The sequence below is a fragment of the Thermobia domestica genome, chromosome 13, assembly GCF_964235325.1.
Source record: "Thermobia domestica chromosome 13, izTheDome1.hap1.1, whole genome shotgun sequence".
In the NCBI taxonomy this organism is placed as follows: Eukaryota; Metazoa; Arthropoda; class Insecta; order Zygentoma; family Lepismatidae; genus Thermobia; species Thermobia domestica.
Window position 1 is genome coordinate 46,925,019 of NC_137466.1, and position 16,429 is coordinate 46,941,447.

Here is a 16,429-nt window from a genome sequence, read left to right on the forward strand (position 1 = left end):
TAGCCATCTACATTTAAATACATGGTCAGCGTATTTCAAGAGTACGAATGAGCAATAAATAATCTTTGCGATCGCCTCAAATAGCCGGGTACTAAGAAGTTGTCGGCGTCAGGGATCTACCGACAGTTTTGTGAAGTGTATGGACCTGCAGTTGTGGAAAAGTGTCACAACACCGCGTTCGGCTGTGATGGTGTGACCCTTGCGTAAGAAATGGATTAGAAGACCACCGTTGTAGTCCCAGAAGACTGTACACAACAATTTTCGGACAGACAATGTTTGTTTAAATTTGATCTTGACACCTGAAATCCTATGTCGTCAGTAAATGGACTGTTTCTTAGTTTCTGGCTTCATGTACGACACTCATTTTTCGCCTCTGTTGACCATGCGATTGAGGAACTGGTCACTTTCCTGGTGATAACATAGCAGAAAGGTCAAAGCGGACGCAGGGCTTCTTGTGTTCCACCGTCAGTTATTTTCGAACCCTCAACTTACGAAAGTGAAGTCGCTGGGTGACGATCTAATGCAGTAGGGAACGGGAGATTGCGGAAACTGGCATAAGAGTTTGGACATTTTGAATGTCGGTTCTGCAAAACTGTTTGCTGAACAGTAGGACAAGCAATTCGCTAAACTTCGCCTTACTTGCAGCCTAGGTGCAAGGAGAACACTTATACAAAATTTCAAGATTCTACGCCTAATACCGGTGATCTGGTGAAAGTCAAAAAATCATTCTATTTCCCACCCATGCCCCTTACGATATGTATTTTGCAAAACATCATCTTATCTACAGCCTCGGGCTCAATGGGAAACATTTCTCATAGGAGAGTTTGTTTTGTCTTATATGGAATGAAGCTTAGTCATACTTCCCTGAGTGAAGACCAGAGGAGGCGTGCGGCGGTACGTGTCATATGTAAATGCTAGGTGTATGAGGTGCGTAAAGGTCAATTTTTTATTTAGGGGTCCAAAGTAATACACACACACACACACACATAGGCCTATATATATATATATATTCACAGTGGATCTCCCTGAGTGCGCCCCTGTTGGCAATTGTGGGACAAGACCATCTATTAGTGCGGGAGGCATTTGTACCTAGCCCTGAGAATCGGGCCCACATTCAGTGTCTACGACGTATAGTAAAAATATGAGTTTTTCTGTCAAATGTGGCCAATTTCATTTAACTACGTTTATCCAAAGCGACATAATACCACTTTAAAATATGATAGTGTTTTTAAGGACACGCTGTATATATATATATATATATATATATATATATATACTCAAATTCGACACTTTCTGAATACGTAAAGGGTATTAAATAGAAATGACCCCTTTACCCCTCTCAAGCGGAATTCTGAAAACGCTGAAATGTATTTCACGTTTTTCATTAGGAAAGTATATGCCGAATTTCACGCATCCAACTTAATCGAACCCTCACACTGAGCACTTTCGGAATAATAAAGAAAATGAAACTTGGATATTATAGAAATAGTCCTATTTTTTTCTCTTTAAGAGCGGTATTTTTGAAATTGCTGAAACACGTATTACCTTTAAAAAAAAAAAAAAAAAAAAAAAAAGAACTACAAAATTTCAAACCTTCAAGTTAAGCGAACGCTTATATTCCGCACTTTCTGAATATAGAAAGCAAATGTGGATATTATAAATAAAGAAAGGGAAATGTGGATATTATACAGGAGAAATTACATCTTTCCTTAATCAGGAGCGAAATTTTTGAAAACGTTGAAATATGTATTTCCTTGTTCTCAATTCATTCTATATACCGAATTTTTCAGCTTAAATTTAAGCAAATCCTCACATTGAGTAGTTTTAGAAAAAAAAATTGAATATTAAAAGTATCACCCTTCCCCCTCTTAGAAACGAAATTCTGGAAAATACTGAATGGGAGACCCGGGTTCGATTCCCCGTGGGAGCTCATGTGGTTCGGATCCCACGTTAAACTGTGGGTCCACATCTTATATATATAGTCTCGCTGCTGATGCGAAAATACTGAGGCATGTATTTTCTAATTTTTCATGAAGAGTTTATATGCTGAGTTTTGCATCCCTCTTACTGAAGGTTTCGTAAAATGTTCAATTCATGTACTACTACTACTACTACTACTACTTATTATTATTATTATTATTATTATTATTATTATTATTATTATTTATTATTATTATTATTATTATTATTATTATTATTATAACACCGTGTATAACCATGAAAGATAGGTGGTTTGTATCGGAATACTAAAAACTACTTGACTGCCGATATCGGTCGTCGAGAAGTCTTTAGGAGGCAAGGACATTGTTAACGAGATTTGAGTTCCGCAGAAGCAAGTGTTCGGGTTCGCCTGCCAAAAATGTTCCAATCTTCTCGGCCCGGGTTTAGGGTTGTCAATGGCTCAAGCGGCTCGGCTCACAGCACATTCACTATCGAGCCGAACTAAGAAGTGGTCTGAGTCAACAGCTTACCCAACCTAGCCCGCTCGAGCCAATGGCTCATACGATCCTATCCGAGGTGATGGCTCACCTCAAACGAGCGGTTCGAGCCATCGGATCAGTTGAGCTGAGTAGAACCGAAACGATAGACTTGTTTCAACGGAGCTGGCTCGAGTCGGTGGCTCCTTCCAACCGAGCAGCTCAAACCATCGCCTTAATTGAGTCGGGCCGATAAATCGTCCCAACCGAGCTGGCTCGAGCCATCGGCTGAATTCAGCCGAATCGATGGCTTGTCGTAACCGAGCCGGCTCAAACCATCTGCTCAACTGAGCCGAGCCGATGGCTCATCCCAACAAGCCGGCTCGAGCTATTCGCTCAATTGAATCGAATCGAGCCGATTGACATCACTACCCGGATCGAGCTTCTGCTTGGCTTAAAAAAAAATCTACGGTGCAGGTCTCAACCTTGATGATAAGAACTACAATAAATACTTATATTGGTGCTCAAGACATTTGAGGCTGTCTCCTTATAAAAATCTATTCTCTCGTTATCGAGACGAGACGAGACGAGATGAGAGTAGTGTCCCCTTTCGTGAACAAACTAGAAGTATTCCACATTAATGCTTACTTCCTCACCGCTTTCCAGTCTAATCAGGCCATGATTTCAAAACGAGTTACGAGCTGAACAAGCGAGCCATTTAGCAAATTCGACTCGACTCGAAACTCGACCTAAAAATGACTGACTCGGCTTGGAACTCGTCTCGAGAAAATTACATTTGACTCGAATCGAAACTCGAGTCGAGTTTTAGTTTGACTCGTGCTCATCCCTACTGAGCGCTAAGTTTATCCTCTGCCGTTACAGTGTTACCATTATGAACAATGATATCTGGAAACAACTGACGCGGCTGAAATCCTTATGGTTTCGACAAAAGAGGCGATATTTGGGGAGGGCATAGGGAGGGGGCTATTGCCCCCTTCTGAATTTGAAAAATACATATTTTTAATCAATTGTACAGTAATTTACTTATAATAAGCCGTAAAATTCTTATATGATTGGAGAATCTAGCCCCCCTTTACCAAAATCTGAAATGACGCTGTTATTCGATAAGTTGCTGAAAAGGGGTGTCAAATTTCGATCAATCAAGATACCCAGTTTTAGAGTTGTTGCTCGCATGGAATTCAGTAGAAAATGATAAAATAAAAAATCCTCAGCAAGTCCACTTCTTTTATGCTCTATGTACCAGAAATCAATTGGCAAGTTTGAAAAGTCCCTAAGCAGTGCCATAACAAATCTTTACGACTCTAGGCGCAGAAGGGTGTATTTGGGGGCTTAATAATCAGAGTTCGTCCAGTACATGAACAGTTGGTTTGATTCGCTTGCTAGAAGCCATAGCAACAGGCCCCTTTTATTATATACATATATGGTCCCCCGCTTGGATTTTTGGGCCCTTCTTTCCTTAAGTTCCCCTGCTGCAGCATGGCTAGCCCAAGACAACAACAAAGATATATTATACCTAAAATTTTGATAATTATCATAATGATAAGTTGATGAGACATTTCCGTGACTATTTTATTAGGTTGGCAACTAAGTTCCCGCCGTTTTGTTAAACTGTAAAAATCTGTATGGCATTAAATACTTTTGGCACGAAGTTGTACATCATCCGAAAGAGAATATATTCTTCTACCTAAATATATGTTTCGTTGTTACTAAGATACATTTTCTTGTTATTTACAGATCATTAACATGGAATGTCAAGTTGAGAAGAATGAGCATTTTCGACACCTCCTTCTTTTTGCCTTTAATCAAGGTTCTAAGGCCGCAGAAGCTGCTCGCAATATTTGTGCTGTGTATGGAATGGGTGCTATAGCTAAAAGAATCACCCGTGATTGGTATGCAAAGTTCAAAGAAGGAAATTTTGACCTCAAAGACGTACCTCGTTCTGGCCGTCCAGTTGAGTTCGATGAAGAACGATGAACCACCTTTTGCATGTAAATCCGCGTCAAACAACATCGGAACTAGCAGATACAATGGATTGCTCCCACACTACTGTAGAGAAGTATCTTCACTCGATGGACAAAGTTCAGAAGTGTGGAGCATGGGTGCCTCACACTTTGTGTCACCAACAAAAGTCAACGAGCCACAATCTCCGCTGGTTTGCTGCTCGTCACCGTGCAATCCATGGACACAAAGAACGATTTCTTCACCGAATCGTTACTGGCGATGAAAAATGGTGCCTCTACATGAATGTGAAGCAGCGTAAGGAATGGCTTAGCCCCGGTAAACAAGCGACCCCACGCGCGAAACAGGACGTTCATCCGCGTAAAACGATGTTGTGCGTATGTTGGGACTGGGAAGGGATTCTCTTTTTCGAATTGCTTGAAAGGAACCAAACTTTCAACGCGGCACTCTATGTGCAACAAATTGAACGACCCAACACGTCTATTCAAGAGAAAAGACCTAATCGGCAGCATGGTGTTCTTTTGCTGCACGACAACGCCCGCCCTCATATCGCCAATATGACCAAGGAAGCCATTAAAACTCATGGTTGAGAAGTACTGCCACACCCAATATACTCTCCCAATTTGGCACCAAGAGATTTTCAACTCTTTCGATCTCTTTTAAATGCTATGCGGGGAGTTTCTTTCAATACTGATGCAGAAATGACAGCTTGGTTGGATGACTTTTTCGAGTCTTAAACAGCTGATTTCTGCATGAGGTATTGAAAAACTGTTATGATGTATTGAAAAACTTGTTGAACGTTGTAAACAACAAAGGAGAGTACATTCTTGATTAACTACTTGTATATGAACAATGGAATCATTTAAGTAACACATTTATTCAATAACACGTTTAGGTTGGTGCAACGTACTCACAGGACTAATGGAATGAAGCGTAATTGCGGCTCGCAGAACCACTAAGTCGCCGTCATAACGGTTAGAGAAGAGACCGTATGGAACATGGGTTTCTTTGGGCACTCGCGATTCATAAACCCGGTCTATTTTTCGAAATAGAAATAGGTTTCATCGGTCCATATTACACGTTTCCAATCACCACCGGCGATCCACTTTGCATGTTCTCGGCACCATTTCCTCATTTCATTGGAGGTGGTTACCGGTTTGGAAATTGTATTCGATCGCAGTTGATTAGGTTATGTAAGTCGCATCGGATTGTGATCGTCACAGTAATATAGGTCTTCCAGCTAGTGATTGAGTTCTGCACTCACTTCTGCCGCATTCGCTTGACAATCCTCTTCTAAACTTGGAGATCTTTGCCGCTGAGGATTCTCCTCCATCCATGATTACTCTTCGCCAGTATTATAGTGCAATGAGCTCTGTAGGTCACCGCCTTGTTCACTGGTACCCACATTTTGGCTTCTTTGAAACTTATAGAGGTCTCAAGTCTACCTGTTTGTATCGTCTGAGTCTGCCCTCTTCAACACATGCCTTGTTGTTCTTCTAGCGTGGGATATTATAGACAATCACCGAGCACACCATTAATGGATGAGGCAAATAATTTCGTCACTTCCGCCGTCAATTTAAGTCCAAGGTCTCAAAACTCACATTTTTGGTTCCAAACAATATGCCTGCTAGATACACAAAGTATTGGTTAATGTGTGTTTCATCTTATTTTCAACCCTTAGCTATTTTGTCAGGTATGTGCTAATCTTCACGGTAATAAGATTTGATAAATCAGCAATGAAAATAGTGTGTCAAACAACATCAAAATAGAATTGTAACCAAGGATAAAAATGGATCTGAAAAGGTTGGGGAACGCATGACGTTATGCCGTCCCCTGTGCCTATCTTTGCCCACTATATTTTTTAGGAAGTGGACGCCATAGATATTTTTGGAAGTGGAGGATGACGTCCCTCGTGTTTTCCCTCACTTTTAACACTGGTTGTAACAAACGACACGCCATCGTTTCAGGGTAGCTTTCGAAAAACGACTTTATTGAAAGGAGGTGTGTGTGTCTTATTTTTTTGAATGTTGAATTGCTATCTTTCTTTTTTTAATAGCCCATTGACTTATATGAGGAAGTATTTTTCTTTTAAATAGACGAGATTTTAATCATTCAATTTTACTAATTTCTTTTTCTGGTCTATCTAAGAGTTCGTTGCTTTAAAAATATTCAATGTAATATTGTTTTAGTTTTTATTTATATATATTAAAATTACATAATACCGTAGTTAAATTTCGCATAGAGTACATTTAAAGATCTCAAGAAGAAGTAGTCAGTAAAATTAACAGGCTAAAATTCTGTTATTTCAAAAAATTAAAACAATGTTTCCTCATACAAATTAATGGGCTGAATAACCATTATGGTGCAATTTATCAACATTCTTAAGAGCTACTCTTGTTTATTGGGATTTAAAGAAGCTACAATTAAATAATACATAATTATTTCGCTCGTCTTTTCTATGAACGCACAGCTTCAGTAGTTGCTAGTAAATAAATTTCCTAGTTCGCAAAGTTAAGTAGTTTCCTTACTCTATGATCTCACAAAAAAAAAAAAAAAAAAAAAAAAAAACGCTTCGGTCATGGAAGTTGTTACTAAAACAACAAAAACAAATACCTGCCTCAGACAAATACCATCCTCTCATAATAACCATAAAAAAGTCGGTTCTCTATCGAAAGGTGTTTGAAGTCCTCTGGACAATAAAATGACAGCTCAGACCTCAAAAGTGTGCTTTTTCTTTTTGTAAAGTTGTTTTATTCTTACTTTACAATTCCGCACATGGAATGAAGAATATATATATATTTTTTACTCTAAAGCAAATGAGTCCACGTGAGTGTTAAGTGAGCGCGGGCTCGCACTCAATTTAACTCGCGCACGCTCGGGCTCACGCTCACTTCTCTCAACTGAGCTTGCACTCACTCGGGCTCGCGATCATTTCCCTCAACTGGGCTCGCGATCATTTCCCTCAACTGGGCTCGCGCTCACTTGAGCTCGCGATCACTTCTCCTAACTGGGCTCGCGATCACTTTTCTGAACTGGGCTCGCGCTCATTCACGCTCGCGCTCATTTCTCTTAATCGGGCTCACGCTCACTCGGGCTCACGATCATTTCTCCCAACTGGGCTCGCGATTATTTCTCTGAACTGGGCTCGCGATCACTTCTGTTAATTGGGCTCGCGCTCACTCGGGCTCGCACTCACTTCTCTCGATTGGGTTCGCGCTCACTCTGGCTCGCGCTCAATTATTGAGCCCGAGCCCGGTTGAGCGAGAGTGCCGAGTTCACGAGCGTCGGGCTCGCGAGTTTGGACACCTTTGGCTATCTTTTCTTTACATACTAATAGTCTTGCAACAAATAGTACAAATTTATAAAAAGAAATTATATATATATATGTTTGAATATATAACAGAGTTCGTCCATGTAAACATATCCACTTGCCTAGACCGTTCAAAATATCAGCATCAAATTTTATACTTTAGTTTTTTTTTTTTTTTTTTTTTTTTAAAAAAAGACCCTCTAGTGTAGTGCTATTCAACCAGGGATGTTTCTGGGGCACATATTCCTAAAATAAGCGTACGTCCAATATTTATTGAATTATTAGTGTTAGGGAATTTTTTTCTTTCCAATGGTTTCTCTGCGTTAACATCAATAGAAACGAAGCACAAAAATTGCCTGAATCCAGAATCAGCTCTGATTCTCGCACTCTCGAAGATTCGACCAAGAATCGAGGAGTTGGCGCCCGGGAACAAGCTCAGTCATCTCATTAACAGGTTAGTTCTAAAGTTACTTTTAGTTTTTGAATTTTTAACATTGTCCTCTGTGTACGAATAATCAGGGGGAATGAGGGGAAAATCCTCCTCAGTAGAACTGGATGTCTCACATATGTTTTGAAATTTCTCATGTTAATTTTTTCGGATGTGCAGTTTATTCCCTTGTAAACAGTCTTTTGATTGGTACACTGATTGTCCATTCGTTGGGTCTCTATTTCTTCGACTTTTTAATCAACAAAACATGTGTATTAAGTTTAATAAGTTCATTTCGATTTAGTTTCTTTTAAACAGCTTCAGGGGTACACAATTGGATGGGAACTGTGTCTAGGAGTACGCAAGAAAAAAAAAAAGCTTGAATAGCACTGCTCTAATGAAGGTTTTCGAATTTTCTTCGTATTCTGAAAATTAAGGGTAATTTACAGATTGATGAAAATTAAAAAGACGCAGTTTTCTTGAAAATAGCTGAACAATTTTGTTTATCTTTGATATATCAATATTTTATTAAGAACCCTATACGGTGGCATAAGTCATTTTTGTGGAAATATCTTCGAGGACTAGTTTAGCATGAGAGACGAGTCCTTTTAGGACGATTTTCTCAAAAAAGATCCAGCTTACTTTGTTCATATTTCATAGCTAAATATATTTCATTAGTAATCTAACAATACAACGTAACTTATTTATCCTAAAAAGTCTACGAGGGAGTTTATACGAGACTGTCTAAAAAGTACAGACGTTTTGGCCTATTGCTGCACTCGAGTCAGAACGTTACCACACTCAGTACGCATCGAGCTGTGGTAGCGTGAGCACTGTGACACCCTTACCGTGCTTTCTGTGTTATGTTACAATGTGCGCTGCAATAGAAAGTATCGCCTCTTGTGAGGTGCGTTCTGTGATTAGAGGTATTGTGAAAGACTGAGAAAATTAAGACGCGCGATTCACAACAAGCACCGCGGAAAACTTAGCGCGAAAGTGTTATTGCACGTCCACACACGGCCAAGCGTACCCGAGAACTCTTTGATGGAACATCTTCCACCAAAAACTATCCATCATCATACAGCCCGGATTTGGCGCCGACCGACTAATACCTCTTCCCAGCGATGAAGACGGCTCGCTACACAACACTTTGATAGTGATGCCAAACTGTGTCCCGGTGTAAGCCATTGATTGAAATAGCAGGCGGCAAATGTCTATCGCGACGGTGTTGAAAACTTGGTACCACGATATGTGCCTTAATTTGCATGGCGATTACGTGGAAAAATAACTTAAGAGTGTACCTTCCAAATGTATATAATGCAATTTGGTTTCTTCATTCTGTCACTTTCTTTTTTATTATTTCAAAACGTCAGTTAATTTCTTGATAACCCTCGTAGTTTATATATTCGATCATTTTCACGAGAAAACTCAGACGATTATTATTATTATTAAGTGAGATTAATAAGGATTTTTTTTTTTTCAATTTTAGATTTTGGCCTGGAAATGTTTCTTCCACTTTTGTCGATCTTCAGCTTCCTCTTTTAACTCCCAATATTTTTTCCTATCTTTCAAATCATCGATCAGCTGTGTTCTTCTTCCTATTCCTCACTTCCCTTCCATCTTTCCTTCTATGGCGGTGCGGTGTGAAGAAGACAATTTCTTCGCAAGATGTGTCCAATCCAAAAATTGGCCTTTCTACGAAGGATGGTGGCTAGAAGTGTCCTCTTCTCTCCTATCCGTTTTAAAACACCTTCGTTTGTTGCTCTCCCTATCCATTTTATCTTCTCCATCTTCCTCCAACACCACATTTCGAAGCTCTCTGAATATTTCCTCTCTAACTTCCGTAATGTCCAAGTCTCTGAACCATACAGTCCAATGCTCCATATATAACACTTGACCAACTTCTTCTTAAGTCTAATATTGAGCCTGCTAGTTAACAGTGATCTTTTCTTGTTGAATGATTTTTTACCTATGGCAATTCTTGACCTGATCTCTTTGGTGCAGTAAGCGTCTCTTGTCAAAATACTTCCCAGATACTTGAAATGATCGACCTCTTCAAATTCTCTTTGTTCTACTCTGATCCGTAAGGGCGTGTTTCCACGGGATATTCTCATGACTTTCGACTTTTCGATATCGCTCGCATTTCATAAACAAGTATTTCACTAATAAATTGATAATATGGTTAAACTCATTTTCATGAAACAATACAAAAGGAAGTTTACTTTCCGAGGTGAATACATTCGAATGATTTTTTCGAGATGAATATCTTCGAAGATAAGTCATTTCTTATTTTTAAAAAAATCCACGAAGGATAGTTTACTTTTGGGGGATTTTTTTTCGGGCAAACTTTTGCCGAAAACGCTTTAAAATTTTGTTCTATTTCAAAAGAAAATATTTCATTAAAAACTGAAGCATAACATTATTTCGTTCAAGGAATTTGAGAGAGAAAGTTCCAATGCGATCGCCTGCATCTTTTAATTCTAACTTATTGTCATTAAAAATGACAATCAACTACATCCATTTTTTAGAATTTACACGTACTTACCTAATCTGCAATGATGTTAGTTGTGGGAACAATGAGGAGAGTCCTCCGAAACTTTGAATCCGAAGGACGAACTGGAGGTGGAAGGAGAAACTGGACCGTCTTCAGCTAAGATCAAGTTGTCTCTAGACTGTTCAACTACTAATGGTGGAGCAGGCTGTAAATAAAGTGAAATTAAATTAAATTAAATCTTTAAGTTTCATGTCCCACGATTATGCTTCATCCAGTTAATCAAACGAGAATACAAAGTGGATGATTAATTAGCATGTTTTAATTATTAACATGTTCAGATGGTCTAATGGTTTTTTAATAAACATTTTTAATTTGCTGTAATTATTAAATAAATTTAATAAACATAAAACAGAATGACCCCCCATTAGGGAAGACAGGAATTTGATTTGTGTGTTAATCTATCAATTCCCGCCCATGACATAGCCTGTGATTTTAACTTCACGTGCTATAAAATGATCCGGTAAGACGTATCACTTACACAACGTCTCAAAAATGTAGCATATCTGAAATAATAATAATAATATGTATGTATGTATGTATTTACTTTTGCAATTTGTATATTTGTATGTGTTATTGATGGTTTCATAATCTTGAAAGAAAAGTTTGGTTTGTTTTTAGTTTGTAAAAAGCCTTCCCCCCTGAAAAATTCATGACCCCCCTCCAGAATAACTTGCTGGCTACATCGTTAAATGACTATGTATTGGTTTGTGTATTGTGTGTTATATCACATTTGTAGTCCAGCGTCATTTATTTATTTTTTCGCTTATGCATTCGATGTAGTAATTATACTGAATAAAATTGTCCTTTCAATTCTAAATTTACAGCACTTTTAATGTATACATCGTTTTCCTACATACAGTATGTATTTAATGTTCATTTCAGTTTATTTTATTTGCGTTCAGTTCAATTTAGCAATCATATAAAAGTCGGATCCCTCCTTCGTAATCAGACGTTGTATAAGGACGTAAAATTCAGAAAGAAAAAACTAACTTTTAAACTATTTCAATGGTTCGTATCTCAATATACCCCTTCCCCAACCATGGTTGCGGACTTGATTAAAACGTGATGTTCTTGTATTAATTACATTTATTTTAAATTTCTCATTAATTTCAATTAAGTTGCTTTTCAAAGATTCCTAAAATTTCAATGTACTATGAGTTATGTTATAACCCATTAACTTCTGTGGGCAACCCAGCTTCAAACTACAGACTTAAATATTAGACAAAATATTTCGTTAGTAAGTAGTTGCCACAATACTATTATGAAATTAGTTAATTAGAACGCTAACAGCTATATTAGTAATACTAAAACTATTATTAATAATAATAACGAGTAATGAGTAGTTAATAATGTGTATGACAAGTATTTGCTGCAGAATGGTGTGGAAAATAGAAAAAACGGACATTATGAAAGATTTGAAAATCACATTTGATAGGTAGTTAAAAATATTGTCACCATGTAAATGCTATCATGCAAAGAGCAAGAAGGAACAATAGGCATTATCTTTAATTTCTTTTTAAATTTCAGAACGATATAATTTGTATTTATACAAATTACTTGTAAAACCTCAGCTAGAATTTGGATCTGTAATATGTAACTGTAAATATATCTAAAACATTGACTAAGAGCTTGACAGTATTCTTGGCATGGACACGATGGTAGCGCCACAAGAGTTTTTGGGTCTAGTGCTCTTTAAGTCTTGTGCCGCTAAATGATTTTTAGGTCTTGTACCGTTTAGGCCTTGTGCCGCAAAATGACTTTTAGGTCTTGTCCCACGTCTCCCTTTAACAGTGAGTGTTATCAAATAGCCGAAAATCAACCGATATTGGGAACGTTACGTAATGGCCCTTTTTCATGCTAAGTTTTCGTACGTATGTATTGTGAAACAGTGTTGGGAGAATGGGTTAACACTCGTCGTGACGACTGCTGTACAATGTTGAAAAACATTTCAGAACTTACGCGTTCGTCCTACTAAAATTCTCTGTTGATGCTCCTAAAGTATTCCAGAGCCTTTAAAGGTTCATCGTTGCTATTCTGTGCTGTTACTCTGGATTGCAGCTGTACTCGGTTCGAGCTCTCAACAAAGTACAAGTTGTTCAAATTCTATCCAAGAGAGCGTGTATCTTAGGAAACTTGAATGCGGTGTCTGAAGCCCAGTAGCCGCATATGCTATAGCTTCAAGGCAATGCCGAATACCGATGCCACGAAAAATGTTTTCTCGGCCTTAGAAAGCTTTCCGTATATAGTTTTTTTTTTTTTTTTTAAAAACTTTAACGTTCCACATTTACCCACCGAGGTTGAGGGAGCGGTGATGATGATTGATTGATTGATACAGTTATTCTTAATTTATTTTTTCGTACATATTTCTGGGCGTAAGTGGCATCTATGACCTTAAGTCCGTCACGTATGAGGGATAACTTTCGTCGGTGAACACACTATCCGGGGAAGACAGAAATGGGGAAGGAAACAACTAGCTTGAGACCTGTAACTTAGGTATCATCCCGGTATTTCCCTCGTGTGAATGAGAAAAACTAAGGAAAACTTCTCTCACAGGATGGCTGGTCTGAGAAAGCTCTTACGCCTTTCCGACCGAGTTTTGTCCCCACCGGGAATCGAACCTGGCAATTATACGCGGGTACACACGGTGATGATATGGTGGGATGATGAAAATGGGAGGAAACGGGAGAAAACCAATACATATGGAACATGTCCACCACGAAGTCCGATTGGCGGGAACTGGGATCAACCAGCGACTCGACGCGCCAGCGGTGAGAGCTCTACTACAGAGGTGGGCTTCTTGATCTAAAAAGAGAATTGGGTGGTCAATTCTGTTTTGAACTTCCTATTAGGTGAAACCAATTTTTTATTTAAAAATATTGAGTGAAATTATTTAGTTATTTAGTTATATTTAGTTATTTAGTTATATTCCACACCTATGCCCTATAAGCTAACGGAGACAGATTATAATTAAAAAACGATTATTATGACATAATTTGTGGAAAATTAATGTGGGCGGAAACAGAAGGACCATGAGAAAATCCACGGATACGGTGTTGTCCACCACAAACTCACATAGTACACAATCGAACCAAATAACACATGCATCAGAGATAAGCACTTTATCACTGATTTTACAGAATGCATTAGAAAGAACGCACGCAACTATTTGGGAGAGGTATAGTTTTGAGTGGAAGCGTGTCCTCGTACAACTCTGTATGTGTCATTTTTAGAGTGCACTAGCACTTTTAAAATTATTGGAATATTTTTTCTTCTGTTATTCGAATATGCGAATAAGCTAATATTCGAACAATTTTATTCGTTATCCAAATACTTGTCGAATTATTATTCGAATGCCATGGACTGGAGAACATAGTGCTTTAAAGATATACCATATTGACTTGACATCTAGTCTTCCAGGCGCTGCTATAGTCTGAAGGAATTCTACTCTCTTTCGCTAAAGCTCTCTCACTTAGCAACAGCTGAACCCTTATTGGCTCAACGCGTAGGTGTGAGCTTTAGTTCGCACTTTTGCCACGGCTCAAGACATTTTGTAAGCACTATAGTTGTTAAGGAGTTTCATATAAAAAATGACTATCACCAGCAATAACGCAGAGTGTATGCTGCCAGCCCCGAGCAGAGATAGAGTGAGTTTAAGATATGTGGGTGTGTCAACAGGACGTGACCCACTACAACTCACCATGACCCACTCTGATCCACTGGTTATATGCCTATGCTTTATTAAATGGAATATTCTTTTTCTTTACGTTGGTCTCTTTGCCTTGATTTGAGATTCTCAAATTTCATCCTATTTTCCACTGAAAAGTATATATGTAATTCATTATGTAAGGAAATAATTATATTTGTATATGATGATTAAATTGAAATGCATCGTAATATGGAATAGGACTAACACTTTACCATTTCCTATCGTAAAGGTCAGATCCACTGGTATTGTAATAGAGCGGCGTTTGAGCGATTAACCGTAGAAATTCAAACTCCGTTTAAAGATAATTTCACACTTTTTTTTAAAAAACTACATGTGTAAACTCTTTAGTGGTAAGGTGGGCGTAGATCATGGGTCAGAGTTGATGACGATTGGTTTTGGAGGGTGGCGCATCAGAGGGGGTCATGGCTGTTGGTGAGTCGGAGTGAGTCATAGTGGGTCGTGGTTCACCATTGGCGGTGAGTCAAGTCTTTTATTGACCCACTATGACAATTACTTGCACACACATGATTAACTAGTTCATGTATTTAGAGTAAAATAAATATTTAAATTCAGTTAATTTAAAAACTCAAGAAGCATATTTTATTTTGTTTCATTTCTTCTGCAAAGCGAATCCTTTATTTTTCACAGGTAGAGAATTTTCTTTGTGGTTAAAAAAAAGAAAAGAATTATTAAGAAGGCAGCCCACACTCTTTAGCTTTTACCAGTACGACCTCAAACACCACCCAGAATAGCGCCTCCCCAGTGTTGGGTAAGTTACTTGTAAAAATGTAACGCGTTACAAGTTACTTTACTTTCTCTTAAAATGTAACGCGTTAGTAACGCGTTACTTGCCTCAAAAAAGTAACTGTTACTTCGAAAGTAACGCGTTACTTACGCGTTACTTTTAGGTCCGAAACTTTGAATATGTGGAAAAAATCTTATTACTTCAGTTTTCCCTACTGCTATTACTACCGCTATTATTATTATTATTATTATTATTATTATTATTATTATTATTATTATTATTATTATTATTATTATTATTGCACGTTCTGAATCGATTTATATAAATGCAAGTACAAATTTTTACTTGACAACTATATGAACATTTTAATGTAATGTAACATTGACTAAAATGCCATACTGCGTTACTCGTAGGGATGGGCACGAGTGAATTTGAGCAAGTTTTCTTTGAAACTCGATTCGACTAGAAACAGACATCTTTGAGCTCGACCCGAGAACTCGGGTTGAAAAAATTCCTCCAACTCGACTCGAATTCGGGTCGAGTTTCGAGTCGAGTCGAGTCAAATCTAGTGTATAGTTTTGAGTACTCTCTTCAAGTATTTTACATAGACAATATAATTATCAATGGTACTACTACTACTACAACTTCTTTTTCTTCTTCTTCTATTATTATTATTATTATTATTATTATTATTATTATTATTATTATTATTATTATAACAACAACACTGTGTATAAACATGAAAGATAGGCGGTTTATATATGAATACTAAAAAAGTAGTTGATTGCCAACCTCGGTAGTCGTGAAGTCTAGGAGTAAAGGATATTGTTCACGAGCTTCTGAATTTGGGTTGAGGGTCTAGGTTGAGTATTCGGGCTCGAGCCAAATGTTGTTAAAAGTTATAGGGCACTGGCCAAATATCTTCAAAACTGCTCGGCCCAGGTTTAGAATTGTCAACGACTTGAGCAGATCGGCTCACAGCTCATTCATTATCGACTCAAACCGAGAAGTGAGCTGAGCCAACAACTCACCCAACCGAGTCGGCTAGAGCCCTTCGCTCAGTTGAGTCGAACCGAGCAGATGGCTTATCTCAACCAAGCCAGCTCGAGCCGATGGTTCACCCCAAGCAAGCCGGCTCGAGCCATCGGCTTAGTTAAGCCAAGCCTAGCTAAGCTTGTTATAAAAAAATCTCTTGTAGTCTCGCTATCGAGACGAGACGAGATGCGAGCAGTGTCCCCTCTCGTGAGCAACACTATAAGTATTCAATATTACTGCTTAGCTTACATTTCT

General features: G+C 38.2%; 3 protein-coding genes across 4 annotated transcripts in view; 1 reads left to right on the plus strand and 2 right to left on the minus strand.

The window, feature by feature from the left end:
• LOC145669060 (testis-specific serine/threonine-protein kinase 4-like) overlaps nucleotides 1-2,305 on the minus strand; it is a 110,956-nt gene extending 108,651 nt beyond the window's left edge. The window contains exon 1 of the mRNA XM_081737420.1: nucleotides 2,258-2,305. Coding sequence (XP_081593546.1) covers nucleotides 2,258-2,305 — 48 coding nt within the window. The remainder of the gene's footprint in view (nucleotides 1-2,257) is intronic.
• LOC145668129 (atrial natriuretic peptide receptor 1) overlaps nucleotides 1-16,429 on the plus strand; it is a 2,711,550-nt gene that overhangs the window by 645,071 nt on the left and 2,050,050 nt on the right. The window lies entirely within an intron of this gene.
• Nucleotides 10,693-16,429, minus strand: part of LOC145669061 (uncharacterized) — a 47,785-nt gene continuing 42,048 nt past the window's right edge. The window contains exon 5 of the mRNA XM_081737421.1: nucleotides 10,693-10,833. Coding sequence (XP_081593547.1) covers nucleotides 10,696-10,833 — 138 coding nt within the window. The 3' untranslated portion in view covers nucleotides 10,693-10,695. The remainder of the gene's footprint in view (nucleotides 10,834-16,429) is intronic.